This window comes from Chinchilla lanigera, unplaced genomic scaffold (assembly GCF_000276665.1).
Source record: "Chinchilla lanigera isolate Chin_1 unplaced genomic scaffold, ChiLan1.0 scaffold00041, whole genome shotgun sequence".
Classification (NCBI taxonomy): Eukaryota; Metazoa; Chordata; class Mammalia; order Rodentia; family Chinchillidae; genus Chinchilla; species Chinchilla lanigera.
In genome coordinates this window covers 12,829,102-12,844,376 of record NW_004955442.1, presented here as the reverse complement: position 1 = coordinate 12,844,376, position 15,275 = coordinate 12,829,102, and the positions used below count along the sequence as shown (strand labels likewise).

At 53.6% G+C, this 15,275-nt stretch overlaps 2 protein-coding genes across 4 annotated transcripts in view; one reads left to right on the top strand and one right to left on the bottom strand.

The window, feature by feature from the left end:
* Window positions 1-9,715, top strand: part of LOC102009323 (chromosome unknown open reading frame, human C16orf96) — a 44,647-nt gene extending 34,932 nt beyond the window's left edge. For all 3 annotated transcript variants that reach the window (XM_013517721.1, XM_005391288.2, XM_005391289.2), the window contains 5 exons: window positions 169-346; window positions 531-630; window positions 2,489-2,563; window positions 3,225-3,438; window positions 4,792-9,715. In XM_013517721.1, the coding sequence (XP_013373175.1) occupies window positions 169-346; window positions 531-630; window positions 2,489-2,563; window positions 3,225-3,438; window positions 4,792-4,807 (583 nt within the window). In that variant the 3' untranslated portion in view covers window positions 4,808-9,715. The remainder of the gene's footprint in view (window positions 1-168; window positions 347-530; window positions 631-2,488; window positions 2,564-3,224; window positions 3,439-4,791) is intronic.
* A 306-nt stretch (window positions 9,716-10,021) lies between these two features.
* Ubald1 (UBA-like domain containing 1) overlaps window positions 10,022-15,275 on the bottom strand; it is a 5,789-nt gene continuing 535 nt past the window's right edge. The window contains exons 2-3 of the mRNA XM_005391290.2: window positions 11,675-11,737; window positions 10,022-11,141 (exon numbers count right to left, since the gene is read on the bottom strand). Of these exons, the coding sequence (XP_005391347.1) occupies window positions 10,791-11,141; window positions 11,675-11,737 (414 nt within the window). The 3' untranslated portion in view covers window positions 10,022-10,790. The remainder of the gene's footprint in view (window positions 11,142-11,674; window positions 11,738-15,275) is intronic.

The following is a 15,275-nucleotide window of genomic DNA, read 5'->3' as shown; positions in this document are numbered from 1 at the left end:
AACTGTGCATGTTGGTATCCACCCACTGGGGCCCAGGCCTTGTGGGCAATTGGGCCACCTACACCCTGAGCACTTGAAATTTGCTGGGATATTGGCCAGGCCTGGGGATCTGGGATTCCTTTGAGGCAGAGAGTCTACAGGCAGCTGCTGACACTCCTCCCTGACCAGGGAACATCACCAGCTGCGGTTCCAGGATCTCAGCATCCCAGAGGAGAGCTTCAACCCCTTGGCCTCCCACCAGGACTGGGGCGATGGCCCCCGAAATGACCCCAGCCTCAAACTCAAGTCATACAACCTGTCAACTCTGTATCCTTATGGGGACCCTCAAGTGATAGACTATGACACTGTGAGTCTGGCCATGGCCTCCTCCATGGAGGGTAGATACCAGCATGCCCTGGTCCAAGGTGTGGGACTAGGCCTTGAGCTGTGGGTATGTCTGGAAAGGGATGGTCTGGCTTTTAGGCCTCTCCATACACTAGTGAGGGGGTGGTGGAGTGGAGGCCTGGCATGGGACCCAGATCATCCAACAGGCTGAGGTGGACATCCTGGGAGTGGATGGGATCCTGTACAAAGGCCGAATGAACCAGACTGGGACTCGACTCTTGGCCACTGGGGAGAAAGAGCCAGCAGGTGAGAGGCATGGACACTCCTGGACAACACTGCCCTTGGTCCTGGTTCTGCTGGGAAGGGTGAAAGGTTAGATGCAGGGCTCAGGGCTGGTGCCATCCCTGATTGGGAAGCCCTCATACAGTGTCTCACTATACCTGGCACCTGGAGACAGTGGGTTGCAACGTGCTTATGAGGGGGCAGATTGTAAGCAAATAACAGAAGGCAAGAACCTATGGTTACAGAAAGATAAACATCTGACTTGCAGGGAAGTCCTGGCAATGGGTCAGCTGGTCTGTGACAAGGGCATAGCCCAGAGAGGGGGCTGGGCTAGTGACAAGACAAGAGAGTTGTGCCATGGCCTGCAGGTCATAGGAGAGGGACTGGACACTACCCTGAGGCAGAAGGGAAAGGAATTACTTGGTGAATGGATCAAGAGGAAGGAGAATGGTCTAGGTGGAGGAGTGAGAAGGTCTGAAGACCATGTGGTGGGTGGAAGCCAAGCACAGGTAGACCTCAGGAGGATGAGCCCATCTGGGTGCAGAGACAAGGGCGGATGATAAAGAGTAGATATGTACAGGACACAGGTCTCAGGATCTGGTTCTGGGGCCCCAGGACTCTAGATTTCCTCACAGAGTTTCAAAATATAGGAAGGGGAGGCAGCGTATCCCTTTGGAGTGTTTTCTCTTTGTTCTTGTTTTTGTGGTGCTGGGGATTGAACCCAGGGCCTTAGGCATATAAGGCAAGAGCTTGATCACTGAGCCACATCCCCAGCCCTAGAGTTTTCTCTTTGGAAAGAACTCTAAATGTTGCCCATGGGTGAGAGCTACACCTTCCCTCATGAAGAGTGGTCCAGGAGCCACAGTGTGCGATCCCATTGGCCAGAGGACTAAATCCTAGACAATAGAAAGGAAAGGGAATGGTCCTCCTGGTATGCTGGACAAAGAGAGGCACATCAGGCTGCCACAGCAAACAGCAGCTTATTGGGTTGCTTCTGGAGACCAGCATTCCAAAACCAAGGTGGCAGCAGGGCCATCTTTCTCTCCAAAGGCTCTTGTGGAGGATCCAGCTCCTGTGGCTCCAGACATTCTTTAGCAATGGCCACATCACTCCAATTTCTGCCTCTTTTTTCACAAAGCTTCCTCCATGTGTCCCCTCTTCTGTCTCTGATAAGGACACCTGTCATCGGATTGAAGGTGCAGTGTAACCCGGGATAATCTCATCTCACCATCTTTAATTACACCTGCAGGATCTTTTCTCTAGATAAAGTCACACCCACAGGCTCCAGGGGACAAATCTTTTTGGGGACCACCATGCAAACAACCAAAGACTCCACCGTTTCTAGCAGGGCACGACACCATATCTTCTGCCCTTTGAGCTACTCTAGTCCCCCCACTGTGGATCCAATAGGAAGGGCTTGGGTTGGGCTTCAAGGGTCACCACACAAGGCAGAAGCACAGGCTAATGTTTAATGAGCCTCGACTTTTGCCAAGGCGTCCTCACCTCCTCTTGCCCACAGCAACCTGGTGAGGCCATTCACGAACACCCAGGGGAGGGTCCCCTTGCTGGAAGAGTGCTCTCAGCAAGGGGCAGGGTAGATGAAATTTATCATAGCATGGAGGCCAGATAGAGTTTACCATGGGACACTTCATTTCCTATCACCCTTCCCCAGGGATGTCACCCTCAAAGGTACTGCTTTTCCCCAAGTGGTCATTCATTTCCAAGACCCAGGCAGCAAACCAAAACATGAATAGTTGTGGCCTCAACAGCTTTACCTTGCCCAGAGTGAGTGTGTGGCCGAGTGGCTCTAGAAACAGGGCGGGTCCCACCAGAGTGAAAAGTCTGGCCTTAGCCCCCACCTGTTCTGGTTTTTTCTCCTTAGCTGTGAAGACTCCATGTCCGCCAGGTCAAAGTGACCATGTGCGCTCTAGTGCCTTAGCTGGTGCTGTCTATCCCCGTGAGTACCTGTCTTCAACTCCCTGGCCTGACTGGTCCCTCCTAGTCCCAGCCCATTCCCCTCAACCTCCAGCCTGGGGGCGTGTTCCTGTCCTACCTCAGCTACCTCTCACCTGCTCTTATCCACATCCCAGCAGCCACCTGCCCACTTGTACTGCACCAGAGTTCTGGGAGATCCCTGTAGTAGCCCCCATCCAGCACCCTCTGCCCTGGCCAGAAAAGAGCCCAGGCCCTCAGCTGTCCAGACTCCTGCTTCACCTTCAGGGTTGCTTCCTGGTGCCAGGCACCATCCCAGAAGCCCAGACCAGGTGTCTGTCCCCAAGCATCCATCCAGCTGCAGGGGTGGGAAATGGAACTCACCTACCTCTCTTGGCAAGGGGCTCTCAGCAACCTGAGCCCAAACCCCCAGAATCTAAGCCCTGTGTCCTCCCAGGTTTGTGGCTTCACTTTGGAACCCATTTATAGTCATATTCTTGGGTTGCTCCCTGCCCCCTGGAAGTTTAAGATGCCCAGACCAAGAGAAGCATGGTCACCTGCCCTGTCATGGCCCACAGAGCACCTCCAGTCTTGGTTTTCTCCTCCTCTAACAAGGAGGACTTCACTGGGCCAGCAGCTCCTGGGAGCATGCTTGAGATATAACACAGGTCTCTCCCTCTCTCCAGCCGTGGGGCCTCGCACCAGCACCAACTCAACTGCCTTAGGCACTCCCACAACGACGTTGGCTCAGCCGCCATCTCTGCTGCCTCTGACGCCGCTGCCACCACTCGTCCCACCCCCAAGGGACCCACAGCAGACCCCAGAGTTCACCAGACACTTAAGATCTCCACACCTTGAATCCCGAGCCAGCATGCGGCCTGTGGAGGAGCCCACCAACCTGTGAGCCCCACCCTGCTCCCTACTGGGTCCCCTCCATGGCCCCTGGGGCCTTGTGACTGGCCTAGGAAATGAGCCAGGAGCCCTAGACATAGGAGCGGGGTCTGCATCTTTATAGGGAGGTCCCCATGTTGACCCAATAGTTGCTTTTAAAATTCTATGTATAAATAACAACACAATACGTACTGACATTTTCATGGACAACACATTTTCAACTGCATTTCCCACTGAGTCAGTGGAATTCCTTAACCAGTTTTTGACACAACAGCATTAAAGTGGCTTTAAAGCTATCCTTCTCCTTTTTATTTTGCTGCAATGATGTCATCAGAATCAGTTCCCGCTACAGCTCCTGCCTCTGTGCCTCTTATCGGGGGGCCATTATTTCTACTAAGACCAGTTTTCCCATGGCAACCAAATTGCACTGTGTGCAGCCTTTCTTGTTTTGTGTTGGTTGTTCTACTGGAAATTATTCCTGTGAATTGGATTGTTCCTTTTCCTTTCTTGGCTGACAAACAAGAAAACTGGTACAGTGCCCTTGGAGTATTCTAGAATTGTGGGGGTCCCCGCCAACAGTTTCTCCCATTTATAACCCACACATTTGCTGGGGAAAAGAGCAAACCACAAGGTCACAAAGCCTCACTATGGCAATTGACTAATCACAATCCCTCTTTTAACATAAAGCAGAGGGCTCACTCCATGCCCACCTCCCCTGGGATCGTAGGCTGGCTCTGTCCCTTCCCCTTTGGTCCCTCCCTCTTCTCACCTGTCCCTCCTTCTTCTCAATCTCACTCTCCTGCTTTTCTCACTTCCTTGCTTTGTTGAGTCCTGCCCTCTTTCTCTACTGTCAGTAGTTCTGTTCCACTTCACAGAGACGAAATAGCTTCCCGCTGCACAGGTTTGGGGTGTAACCTACCCCCTCAGTGCTCACTAAATACTGAGGTGAGTCAGGGAGTTGGTAGCTCGTAGCAAGAGCTGTCCAGGAATGAGCTAGAGAAGGGAGGACTCTGGGCAGGACTAGGAGCCCCAGGCTCTGCCAGGGGCAGGTATGGAGGAGGAACCTCCGGCTGGGAGGCTATCAGTGCCTGGGGATGCCATGTGCTTGCTCATTCCTAACAGTTCCCAAGGCCCCTCCACACCTATGACCAATATTGGCCTGACTTGGTTTTTTGTTTGTGTTTGCTTTTGTTTTGTGGTACTGGGGATTGAACCCAGGGCCTTTGCACTGAGCTATATCCCTAGCCCATTTTTATATTTTGAGATAGAATCTCACTAAGTTGCTAAGTTGCCCAGGCTGTGCTCAAACTTGTGGTATTCTTGCCTCACCCTCCCAGCTGATTGGTGTTTTCTTTCTCCAAGGACTCTGTTCAAATGAGGCCAAGCTCTTCCTGACTCAGGTGACTCCTCTCTCCATGCTGCCTCTGGCAGGGGCACTGGTTGGCATACCTCAAGCCCCTACCTCCATGTCACAGATGAGTATTTTTGGCAACTTCTTCCCAGAATAAAATCTTGCACCTGTCTGACTGTAGACGAGGTATACTCTTCAGAGGGTGGCCTTACCCACTCTGTGTGGGTGTGTGGGACTTGCCGGTCCCTTCTCTGGTTGCCACTGCCAGGACTAGCCTCCCAGCACCTGTCCCGGCGCATCTAGGCTTCTTGTCATCTCACACTCACAATAAACCTTCCTCTTCCGCCACGTTTCCCATGGTGGCCATGTGCCCTGAGCTGTCTCAGCTGTGTGTGGGTAGTACAGAGGTCTTGACAAGCTGCCCAGGAGGCCACACCTGCTGGGTATTGTGTAGGAGTATCAGGGGCCTGGCTTCATTCCCTCCTCCACCAAGGGAGCTGTGGCTCCAGCTCGAGTCAGCTGGGAAATGCGGCTCCTGGAGGCAGCCCACTGCCAACACGCCAGCACCCGGGGCCGCTCCTTGGTCCTCACCGCTGGGCACCACTCTCCCTCAGAGTCTCCTGTCTGCTTCCATTCAGTTCCTTCAAAGCCACTTTCTGGGCCCATTTCAGAGGTTTACATACCTGAGAAATCAGTGCTTGAGTTGGTTCCTCCAGGCCAGGGAGTAAGAAGTAAAGGCCCTGCTGGTCAATGTGTAACCTGTCTATATCCTGACAGGCCTCTTGGGTACTTGGAAGGTGGGGACTTCAGCCAGGAGTGATCCCAGAAGACAGTCCTGTCCCTGGGGAGGGGATGGGCCTGCAGGCCTTGGGGGCTTAAAGGGGAGCTGCACCAACCCAAGGTCCCTGGACAACTGCTTCAGGAGCATGGGTGAACCCACTGCAACAGAGGAAGGTATGTGGCAACAGTGGAAGCCCATTTTGGACAGCTTCCTGTATGAAAGCCTGAGCCGTAGCTGCAAGGCCAAGCTAGATGGGGCAAGGTGACCGATCTCTTCCTGGCTTGCCCCGGAGGGAGTTTCCTGGAACTAGGGCTCAGTTTTTACACTGAGGCGAACTGGTCTTGTGCAGAATGAGGCTTTTGGGGGCTGCACAAATTGGGCCAGGTAGCTTGGGGAAGGAGATGGCTTCTGCAGAGCAGCCTGGAGGTGCTGCTGGATTGGAGCAGGTACTGTGTGGTGAACATCCTGCACCGGCAAGCCTAGCCCTGTCACTGCAAGTGAAAGTTCCCTTTCAAAGACCACGGACTCATTAACCTAAGGTATAAATTCCTGACACCAGTAAATGTGTGTTCCAAGACCGGTGCTCTACGCTGGGAAAGTGAAGTGCCAGTGCCTGAAGGCAGAGGGCTGGGTGGGCGGAAACGCAGGCTGTAGAAGGAAGAGCCTTCTGGGTGGCAACTTTTAAGGACAGTGGACTCACCATGCACTGATTCCTGTCACACTTCTGACTTCCTGTGGATTGGAGGCTCTAGGCAGAGACTCTGCAAACACTACCACCAAAGAAGGTTTCTCTTTTCTCACCCCTTCTTCCCCTAGCTCATGGCTTCATCAAGATCTGCAGAAAATGACAATATTTACAGCTTTGTTGTTCCCTAGGACATGAGAAGAGGCCCAGAAAGCAGAGCAGGATTTGCCAACAGACTTCCAGCATGTTGCACTGTGCCACTGAAAAGGCCTTGGCCATCCTTAAGTGGCCTCTTCACTGGGGTGAGGGAGGACTTGGCACTACCTCACCCCAGAAATGACTGTGTTAAGGCACATTCATAATGTGTATCTTGCCCGAATATAAGCTGTGGCTACAAACCACAGCTTATATTCTAAATGCAGGTGTTGGAAATAACTGCATCAAAAGACCCCATCTTGGCCAGCTCAGGCGGCCTTCCCACACAAGGAGGTAGATCTGAGTCAAAGGACTCATCTGTCCTCTGTGGGGCAGGAACTGCTGTGAAACGGCCCCCAGAGACCTTCCGGGCTACAACTAGCCTCAGGGACAGCCTGGATCTCTGGGCTGGCCACAGTGCATGCTCAGAGAACCTCAGTGGGTCCACTGGACAAACCCTGGGGACACTCAGTAGCCCTGGGTGTGGCTCCACATCCAAGACTTGCCGGAGAACAAGCCCTTCTCTCTTCAAGGCTGTCTGAAGGAGCCCTGCCTGCCACAGAGAGCAGCTTAGTATCGTGTTCCTGAAGCTAGATGCCCCTTCACGCCACCAAGCAGGGTATTTACTTCTGTAGCTGCTTGTGGTGAAAAGCAAAGCCCTCCCTTCAAAATGCAGATTCCACAGCAACAGTTGGAAATGACCATCTGTATGGCCAGTGGAGCGGAAGGGCCTGGCCTGGCAGGGGTGGGAAGGCTGTGTCCTCAGCATGATGGTTAGCTCCAGCTGACTGGGGCCTTGAGGGAATTTGGGACATACATTCCAGTTACCAAAATCAGTCAGAAATGGAGCTTTTCACATAAACCCTCTTGATTTAAAAATGTTAGTAAACGTATTTAAAAAACGTGTGACACTGTAAATCACACAGCACACAGCAGGGACTTCGTGTTTCCATATATATCTTCCCTCAGGTAAGAGCCCTTCCTCACAGCAAAAGGGCACAGCCACTGCTTATCACTGGGCAAGGCCAGGTCTACATTCACAAACACTGCCACATTCTCTTTGGGAATCAGACACAAAGAGCTTGAAGTGAGTTCTTTTTAGCAATCTCGTGGATCCAAGTGGCGTTTGTTAGAGTGGAATTTTGGGTTGTTTTTTTTTTTTTTTTTTTCTGGTACGGGGAATTGAACTCATGACTTTGCACTTGCCAGGCAGCTGATGTGCCACTGAGCTAAATCCCCAGCCTGCTAGAGTGGAATTTTGGAAAGACATTTGAAGCACCAATCCAGTAAGCAAGCAGGGCATAACCAGCTCAGAAAAGCTGGACTTCGAAGTAACAAGGCTAGTTTCCTTGTTTCTCAGGCAGTTTCCGATTGAAGGCCGACTGGGGTGGCCTGTTAATTGTGGGTGTTTTGCTAGAACTTTGGCCCTTGGCTTCTCACCCAGCTTACTCTTGAACACATGGGTCACCTTCAGTCTTAAAACTTTGCTTCTGTAATTTCCCAATTCCAAGCTTGGGTTACACCACAGAAGTTTCCAGGTTCACTCATATTTGAGTTCTGGGGCACATGGTGTATCTTTGTGGGTCACTTCTGGCTCCCCTGAAGTTCTCGCCCTTTTTTTTTTTTTTTTGCAGTACTAGGGATTAAACCCAGGATCTTCACACACTGAGCCACATCTCCAGCCATTTTTTGTCGTCTTTTTCCCAGATGGTTTCATCAAGTAGTCCAGGCCGGGCTCAAATTTGCTGTCTTCCTGTCAGCTACCCAAAAATGTTGGGGTTACAGGCACATGCCATGTCTGCTTTAGTACTGGTCTAATCTTAAAGCCTTTCTTTCTTTCCTAGATTTTTAGGTCAGAGACTGAAGCACATCTGGCAGGGCCCGTGGATCTATTGGCACACCCAATTTCCAGGGCGCAATTCCAGCCCTACCTTACCTAGGACTTCCAGATTGCTTCCTCCTAGGAGAGGGTTCAAACAGTTTTCACCTTGTCTGGGATACACGAGTCAGAGATGAGAGCCAGTGTGGTAGTGCACACCTGTAATCCCACCTATTTGGAAGGCTGAGGCAAGAGGATCTCAAGTTTGAGGCCAGCCTGTACTACTTCAGGAGACCTTGTCTCAAAATAAAAATTCAAAGGGCCAGGGGAATAGCTCAGGGGTAGACTGCTTGCCTCAGCATCCACAAGGCTCTGGATTCCACTTCCAGCACCGTGGGGGAAAACGTTGGCCTAGGTCCTTGGACCCTTCCCTTCGGTGGCTGCCTTAGGGGTGAGGCCAGGAACGTGGGTATTTCATAAGGATTTAGGGATCTTCGTGCTCTAGGCTTAAGAACCAAATCTAGTAGTTCCAAATCACTGTGCTAAGCAACTGCCTCAGAATCTCCTGGGAGCTGTTTTATTTTTGGTAACAACTTTGAAGTGTAACTGGCACGCCAGGAAACTCACCTTTTCAGCGTAGTGAGTGGCTGCTAGTGTAGGTAGATGGCTTGCTGTTATCTACCTGGTGGTCACTCCGAGACTGACCTAATAGGGCCAGGAACCTTTGGACTGCTGGCCTGAGCTAGGCATGTGAACCCCAGGACTTCGGAGGAGCCCTGCACTGGAGCAGCTGCCTTTTTGACGGTCACAAGTAGGGGTGCTACTAGATCTAGTTGGTAGCCTAGAGGCTGTGTGCATCCCATGGTGCACAGGGCCTCCACTGTAGGGACAAGGATTTGGGCCTAGATATTAACAGTGGTGAGGTTAGAAAGGCCAGACCTAGAACCTTTCAAGTCCTTTCTGCCTTAATGTAAGCATGAGACCTCCAGGCCCAGCTCACAGTGGTCCCCAGGACTTCGTAGTGGCCTCAGTAGCAGCATCTTCTGGGTGATGATGCTGGTCTGAGTCACCACTTTAGTACAGGACAAGTACAGGGTACCTAAATGTTGCTGGGCACTTAAAAACTGGTGCTTCTCAGCTTCCAACCATGCAGAATCTGGACTGTGCACCATCTAATAGGTGATGCTTATGGCCACCTTAGCAATCTGCCCCAAGCTTCATGAATAAGGTGGTAGGTGACTGCCTCTGCAAAATCTTTCCCTACCACTTATGGGTATGTATGGTGGTTTCCAAGAATTTCTGTCCAGTTCAGAGTGGAGAAGCTGCAGAGCAAAGCATCAGGAGGCTGGAGAGCCCTCTCCTGCTATAAAGGTATTCTGGGGTGATGCAGGGAGAACAGGCACCTCATTGGGCTGTTGTTGAAGGCTGGGCTCAGAGGGTCCAAGAGTGCTCCTATGTAAAGACTAGGAAGATGGAGGCAGCCCTTAACTGTGCTTACTCAAAACTAGGGGTCAAGATCTGTCCACCTGCACCACAGGAGGGGTGGGATTTTGGAGACATAGGCCAGAAAACTAATTTTATGGGAAAAGCTTTGGGTTGGCAAGAAGTTTCTAGAACACTTTGTGGTTGAAAAAACAATGACAGGCAGGAACAGTGTGGAGCTCAGAGACACTGGACATGACCTATGCTCTGCTTGCCCCCCGCCACCCCCCAGCTGGTAGCAAAACCTAGGATGTGAGGCAAGACCACAGAGCCCGGTGATAGTTTGGAATTCTTTCTCTTTCAATAAAAGGGGGAAAAGAGTAGAGATCAGGTACCCCTGGGCTCTGGGGAAGGCATGCAGGCAGCCCCAGCAGGCAGGCACTGGGGATGGGAGGGAAGAATCCTGGAGTTTCCCATAAACTTTTTCTCAAGGGGAACAGCAGTGCAGGCTGACGAGGGTGGTGGGGTGAGGCAGGGCCCTGGGGAGAGGGGTGGTGGGCAAGGGGCTTGGGGCTCACTCTAACATGCAAAGTCCAGCTGCCCCATAAACTAGGTTGCTTTTCAAAGAGTGACATACATATAAATACATAAGCACAGCTACACGCACACATGCGGAGAAGGCTCTGCATTCCCAAGTGTGGGGATCTAGGCTTGCTGGCTGTAGGGAGCTCCCAGTCAGTAGCCAGCCATGTCTCTGCTGGGTGACCGTCCACAGCGCCCCTGGGCTAGGGCAGGGCAGGGCAGGGCGGATGAATCCTCTTCTGTGGGAAGGCTGTTTGGTCTCCAAGGTGCTGCTCACCAGGCACCCAAGCCGCTGAGCCAAATCTGTGTGAGCTGGGGACCACATGCCTCTGCTCCATGAACTTGCATGCGTGCAGCTGTGCGTGTTGGCACAAGATGTATCCCTGCCTGACTAGAGTCCATCTCTCCCCTCCAGGGCTCCAGGGCGCAGGGGTGCAGACAGAGGAAGGGTGAAGGGGGCCCATGGAGACATCCTCTCCCCCGCCCCACGGGGGTCCTGGCCTCCGGGAGGGGGGAGGGGCCTCTCTTATCTCTCTGCCTCCATGGCAGGGTGAGCCCTGGGTTCTGAAGCAGCTTGTTGAGGGGCCAGGGGTGGCCAGTCTGAAGCCGGAGAAGGGGGTGCTGGAGTCCAGAGGGATGGCTGTGCCTGGTGGTGCTGTGCACCCCCAGGGGGTGAGGCTGCAGTTGGCCAGCTGGGTGCCACAAAGCTGCCAGTGGCAGCAAGGGGGAAGTGTGGTGGGGGAGATGTAGCTGTTGTGGCCATTGGGCTGCCGCTACTGCCACCGTGGAAGCTCTCTGAGGCCTTGAGACGTGAGAACATGGTGAGAGCATCAGGGAAGTTGGGAGGTGTGGCAGGGGTGTTGGCAGGAGTGCACATCTGGGAGGAGAGAAAGGAGAGAGGGAGGGGTAAGCGCCCTTTCTGGTAGTGCCCCAAGGTCCCCAATACCTCTGAAGAAGAGACAGGCACCCCCATACTCCTTTCCCCAGATTCCACTTGAGTTTCACCCTGGCCTGGTTGGTCCCAATGCTGGGGGGCTCACGGGGAAAGGCACTGCGCCGGCTGACCCAGGAACCTGGGCTACAGATCTACACTGGCCAGTGCAGGGCCATGAGCCTTTCCCAGCCCGAGTCTGCAAAGCATCCCCGGAGTGCTGCCCCACTCTATAGGCAGAGGCCAAAGCTCCAAGGGCCAGTGCTACCTACTTCCTGCCAGACCCAGGCTGCCCACCGAGCCCACACTCCTGCAGGCCTGTCTCAAGGAGGTTCAGCTGCATGTGCACTGCCCTCCACTGGAAGCCGCCCTGGGTTGGGGGGACCACTTGTGCACCCACCTGGCTCAGCCTCCCTCCTTCCTGTCCAGAACAGAGAGCCCCTAGCGGGGCCACATGTAAGTCTCCAGGGGACACTTACCATCTGGTGGTGGTGGTGGCTGTAGGGGATGTTGGTCTCCTGGAAAAAGGCGCTCAGGGCCGTCTAGAGGAAAAAAGATTGTGCTTACCATCCACACCCTCCCTACCCTAGTTCCCAGGCTCTGGGGCTTAGCATAACCATGGACTGGCTTCTGAGTGGAATAAGGTGAGCTGAGATAGCCAAGAACCAGCAGTGTACCTGTCACTACCCAACTCTCACTATCACCCATGGAGACACCATGGAACTGGGAGCAGGGTAGGTGTGTGGTCAAGACCCTCACAAGGCTACTTGCCAGGTGACTCCTAGCTGCAAAGCCCACCCCTTACATACTTCTGACATTGTCTATGTGACTCCAGGCAGGTAGACAGTACCCTCACTCCGTCTCATGAGGAAAGACTACATGGGCCCTCACTAAGCCAGCTGGTCCTCAGTTTGTCTCAGGAGATCCTCACCCTTTCTGCCCCCAACCCCACAGACAATAGCAAGTCTTTGCTCTTTTCTGAGTCTGTTTTTTTCCTCTGGATCAGGGGTATCTTGAGTTCTGACCTAAAGGGCAGACACCTGCTTCCTGGCTTTACTCCACCTCTGACTGATCATCACATGACCTGTCTGGACCTCAGTGTCTCTATCTGAATCACAAGGATCGAGCAACAGGGACATCCTCAGATCACCATGTTCCAGCGAAGAGGGCCTGGACTTAAGTGGGAGGGTCTGGGTTTTACACTCACCCACCCAAGCCTTCCCAGGAATGTCAAAGTAGTGAGCAGTAGGGTGGCCCTAGCACTGAACCCAGCCAGGAAATGAAGACAGCTCCTGTGACAACTCCATGGTGGGAACATGACACACTGCCTTCTCCCTCCACACCAATACTCCACCAAGCACGGTGCTGCCTCTTCAAGCTGGGTTCCATTGAGCTGGGGGGACTTATTACCACAGAAGCTGGCCTGGAATCCCTTGCTTTACAGATAGGGAAACAGGATGGAATGGCTTACTAGGGTTTATAAGATTAACAAAAGGCAGAGATGGGGTTAAGACCCTGGCCTGAGACTCCAGGCATAGCCCTTGGGACTGCCCCAGATGGGTGGCATCGGACTGGAACCCGGACTCCCAGGATCAGCTCAAACCCCTGGAGGTCCATTGAGGGAGGGAGTCCAGGGAGCCCTCATGGGAGGTGCTGACATTTATCACGCCTCTCCTGGGCCCCTGAAGGAAATAAGGGAGCTGGCTGCTCTTGTGAAAGTGCTGAGGGAGGGAGGGCCCTCTAAGTGTGTGAGGGGTCCTTCAGACACTGCTAAGTCTCTGGCAGGGATCTGAAGTCATCTCCCCTGCCAGAGCTGCTCCCCAGCTTGTACTGCCCAATGGACTTCCTCGTTTTCCCTTTCCAACACACCCAGAAACCCAGCCTGGTTCCCAAGCTTGTCCTTAGGGTTTTTTTGTTTTGTTTTGTTCTAAAGTAAACTCAAACAAATTATTTTGAGAATTTCCTGGAAACACCCTATCTGGGTGTCCCTAAATGGGATGGGAGCTCAGGTAGGGGCTGGGTCTCCTCAGCCCAGGCTCACTTTGTAAACCCCAACCCAGAAGCCCAAAGGACACACCCAACCCTGTCTCCCAAAGGCCACCTTGTGTGAGTACTTCACTAAGAACATCTGCACAGCTACAGCCAGGTGTGGTGGCATACACCTGTCATCCCAGTACTAGGGAGGCTGAGGCAGGAGGGAGGGTTACTGAAGTTCGAGACCAGCCTTGGGCTACAAAGCGAGTTCAAGGACAGCCTGAACTGCATAGCAAGACCCTGTCTTTAAAAGCCAAAAATAAATAAATAAATAAATAAATAAAAATCTCCACAGCCAGACAGAGGTCCCCTCCCCCTCCAGCCTCTGCTCCCATTAACACCTGAATCTGAGAATGTGACCCAGAAACACTACCCAGTGTATACTGCCAGCCAGGTGGAGGCAGTCATAAAGGGGGATGGGCTACTCCTAAAAACCCCTCATTCCCTCCCCTAGGCAGAGGCTTGAGGTTTGAGGGTTCACAGTCCACTGGCTCTTACTCAAGTATCCCCCATTTTATAGACAGTGAAACTGATACTATGGGAGCCAAGGGCACGGGTACTTGAACCCCGGAGATGCTGGTGGCCACCAGAGTCCTCCTGTCTACAAGGCAGTCCTGACATTCCCATGGGCAGAGTTCTTCCCCAGATCCTGCAATCTTCAAAGCTACATTTTCAATTCAACCTGTGCTACCTGAGAGACAAAGCCTGGGTGTCTGACTCCGAGGGATGGACTCAGAGTTGTGCCGGCAGGGCCCACTCTCCACTGGACATCTGCCTGCCCTGCCCTGCCCTGCCCAGCCCAGCGCAGCCCAGCGCAGCCCAGCCCAGCCCAGCCCAGCCCAGCCCAGGCAGGGAGGGAGGGAGGGAGCCCTGCATGTTCCAGTGGGACTCCAGCAAACTGCCATGAATGCGGTTTTGCAAGTTTTACCACAACCAACCCTAGAGACAAACTGGGCTGATTAGGGTTGCTAGAGAGGTGGGGAGCAGGGAGCTTCCTTCGGGTGGGGCTGCAGTGGGGGAGGAAGCAAGAGAGCTGGCCATTCAGACCTTAGAGGCTGACTCACAGGGCTCCCCCCAGGTACAGGTGTGGAAACTGACGGCTGAGAGCAGCCTCTCCTCTCCTGGCTGAAGACAGTGCAGGGGCAGCGACTGAAAGTCTTGGGAGGGAGCAGGTGAGCAGGGTGAGGAGGATGGACCTTGGTGGCACAATCCCAAGATGGGGGCATTCTGACCCCCACCCTGCCCAAAGCAAACTGAGTCTTAGAGCCCCCTGGGTCCTGTTTTTCCCTGCAGGCCCAAACACTTTCCCTAGGACGGGTCCCAAGGAAACTAGGTTCTGGGCTACAGCCTGGCACAGACACTACCAGACTGGCGGAGGCTGTGACGCTACAACAAGGGCACCACTCCAGAGCCTGGTCTGATCCCTACATATCACCATGGGGATTTCGGGGGTCTTTGAGTTGCAGGTCAGATGGCCTCTAGGAAACACCAATTGCTTCCGAGCACTACTACCTTAAAGGTCAGCAAAGACCTCGTGGTTGAGATAAAGAGCCGGACAGGGGCAGCCCCTTCTTCTGCCCAGGTGGCTTGTGCTGACCCACACACCACCCCCAGAGCAGCCGCAAAGGCACAGGTTCCTCTCCCAGGCCTAGGGGCACCCAGACCGACAGAACGACCCCCAGGCACACCTCTGGACCAATATACACACTCGCACACCTCTGCATTGTAGTGGGGCTCCAGCACACCGCGCATACACTCCACGCTGGGTATGAATACACACACCGCACACCCTTGGGCACGGCACCCGTACAAACCGACGCAAGTGTACACGCTGAACATACACCAAACATGACACACGAGTACCTCGTACCCGACACGCGGCAGAGCGGACTGCGCGTCCGCACACGTACCCACATGCCCACAGCCCTCGATGTGGCCCGCTGACGCCAAGCGCGGTGCGTGCGTAAATACAAATGCACATGTACAAGTACGCACACGCGCGGGCCGCCCACCGGGCACACACACCGGCGGCCGCCGGGCGGCTCC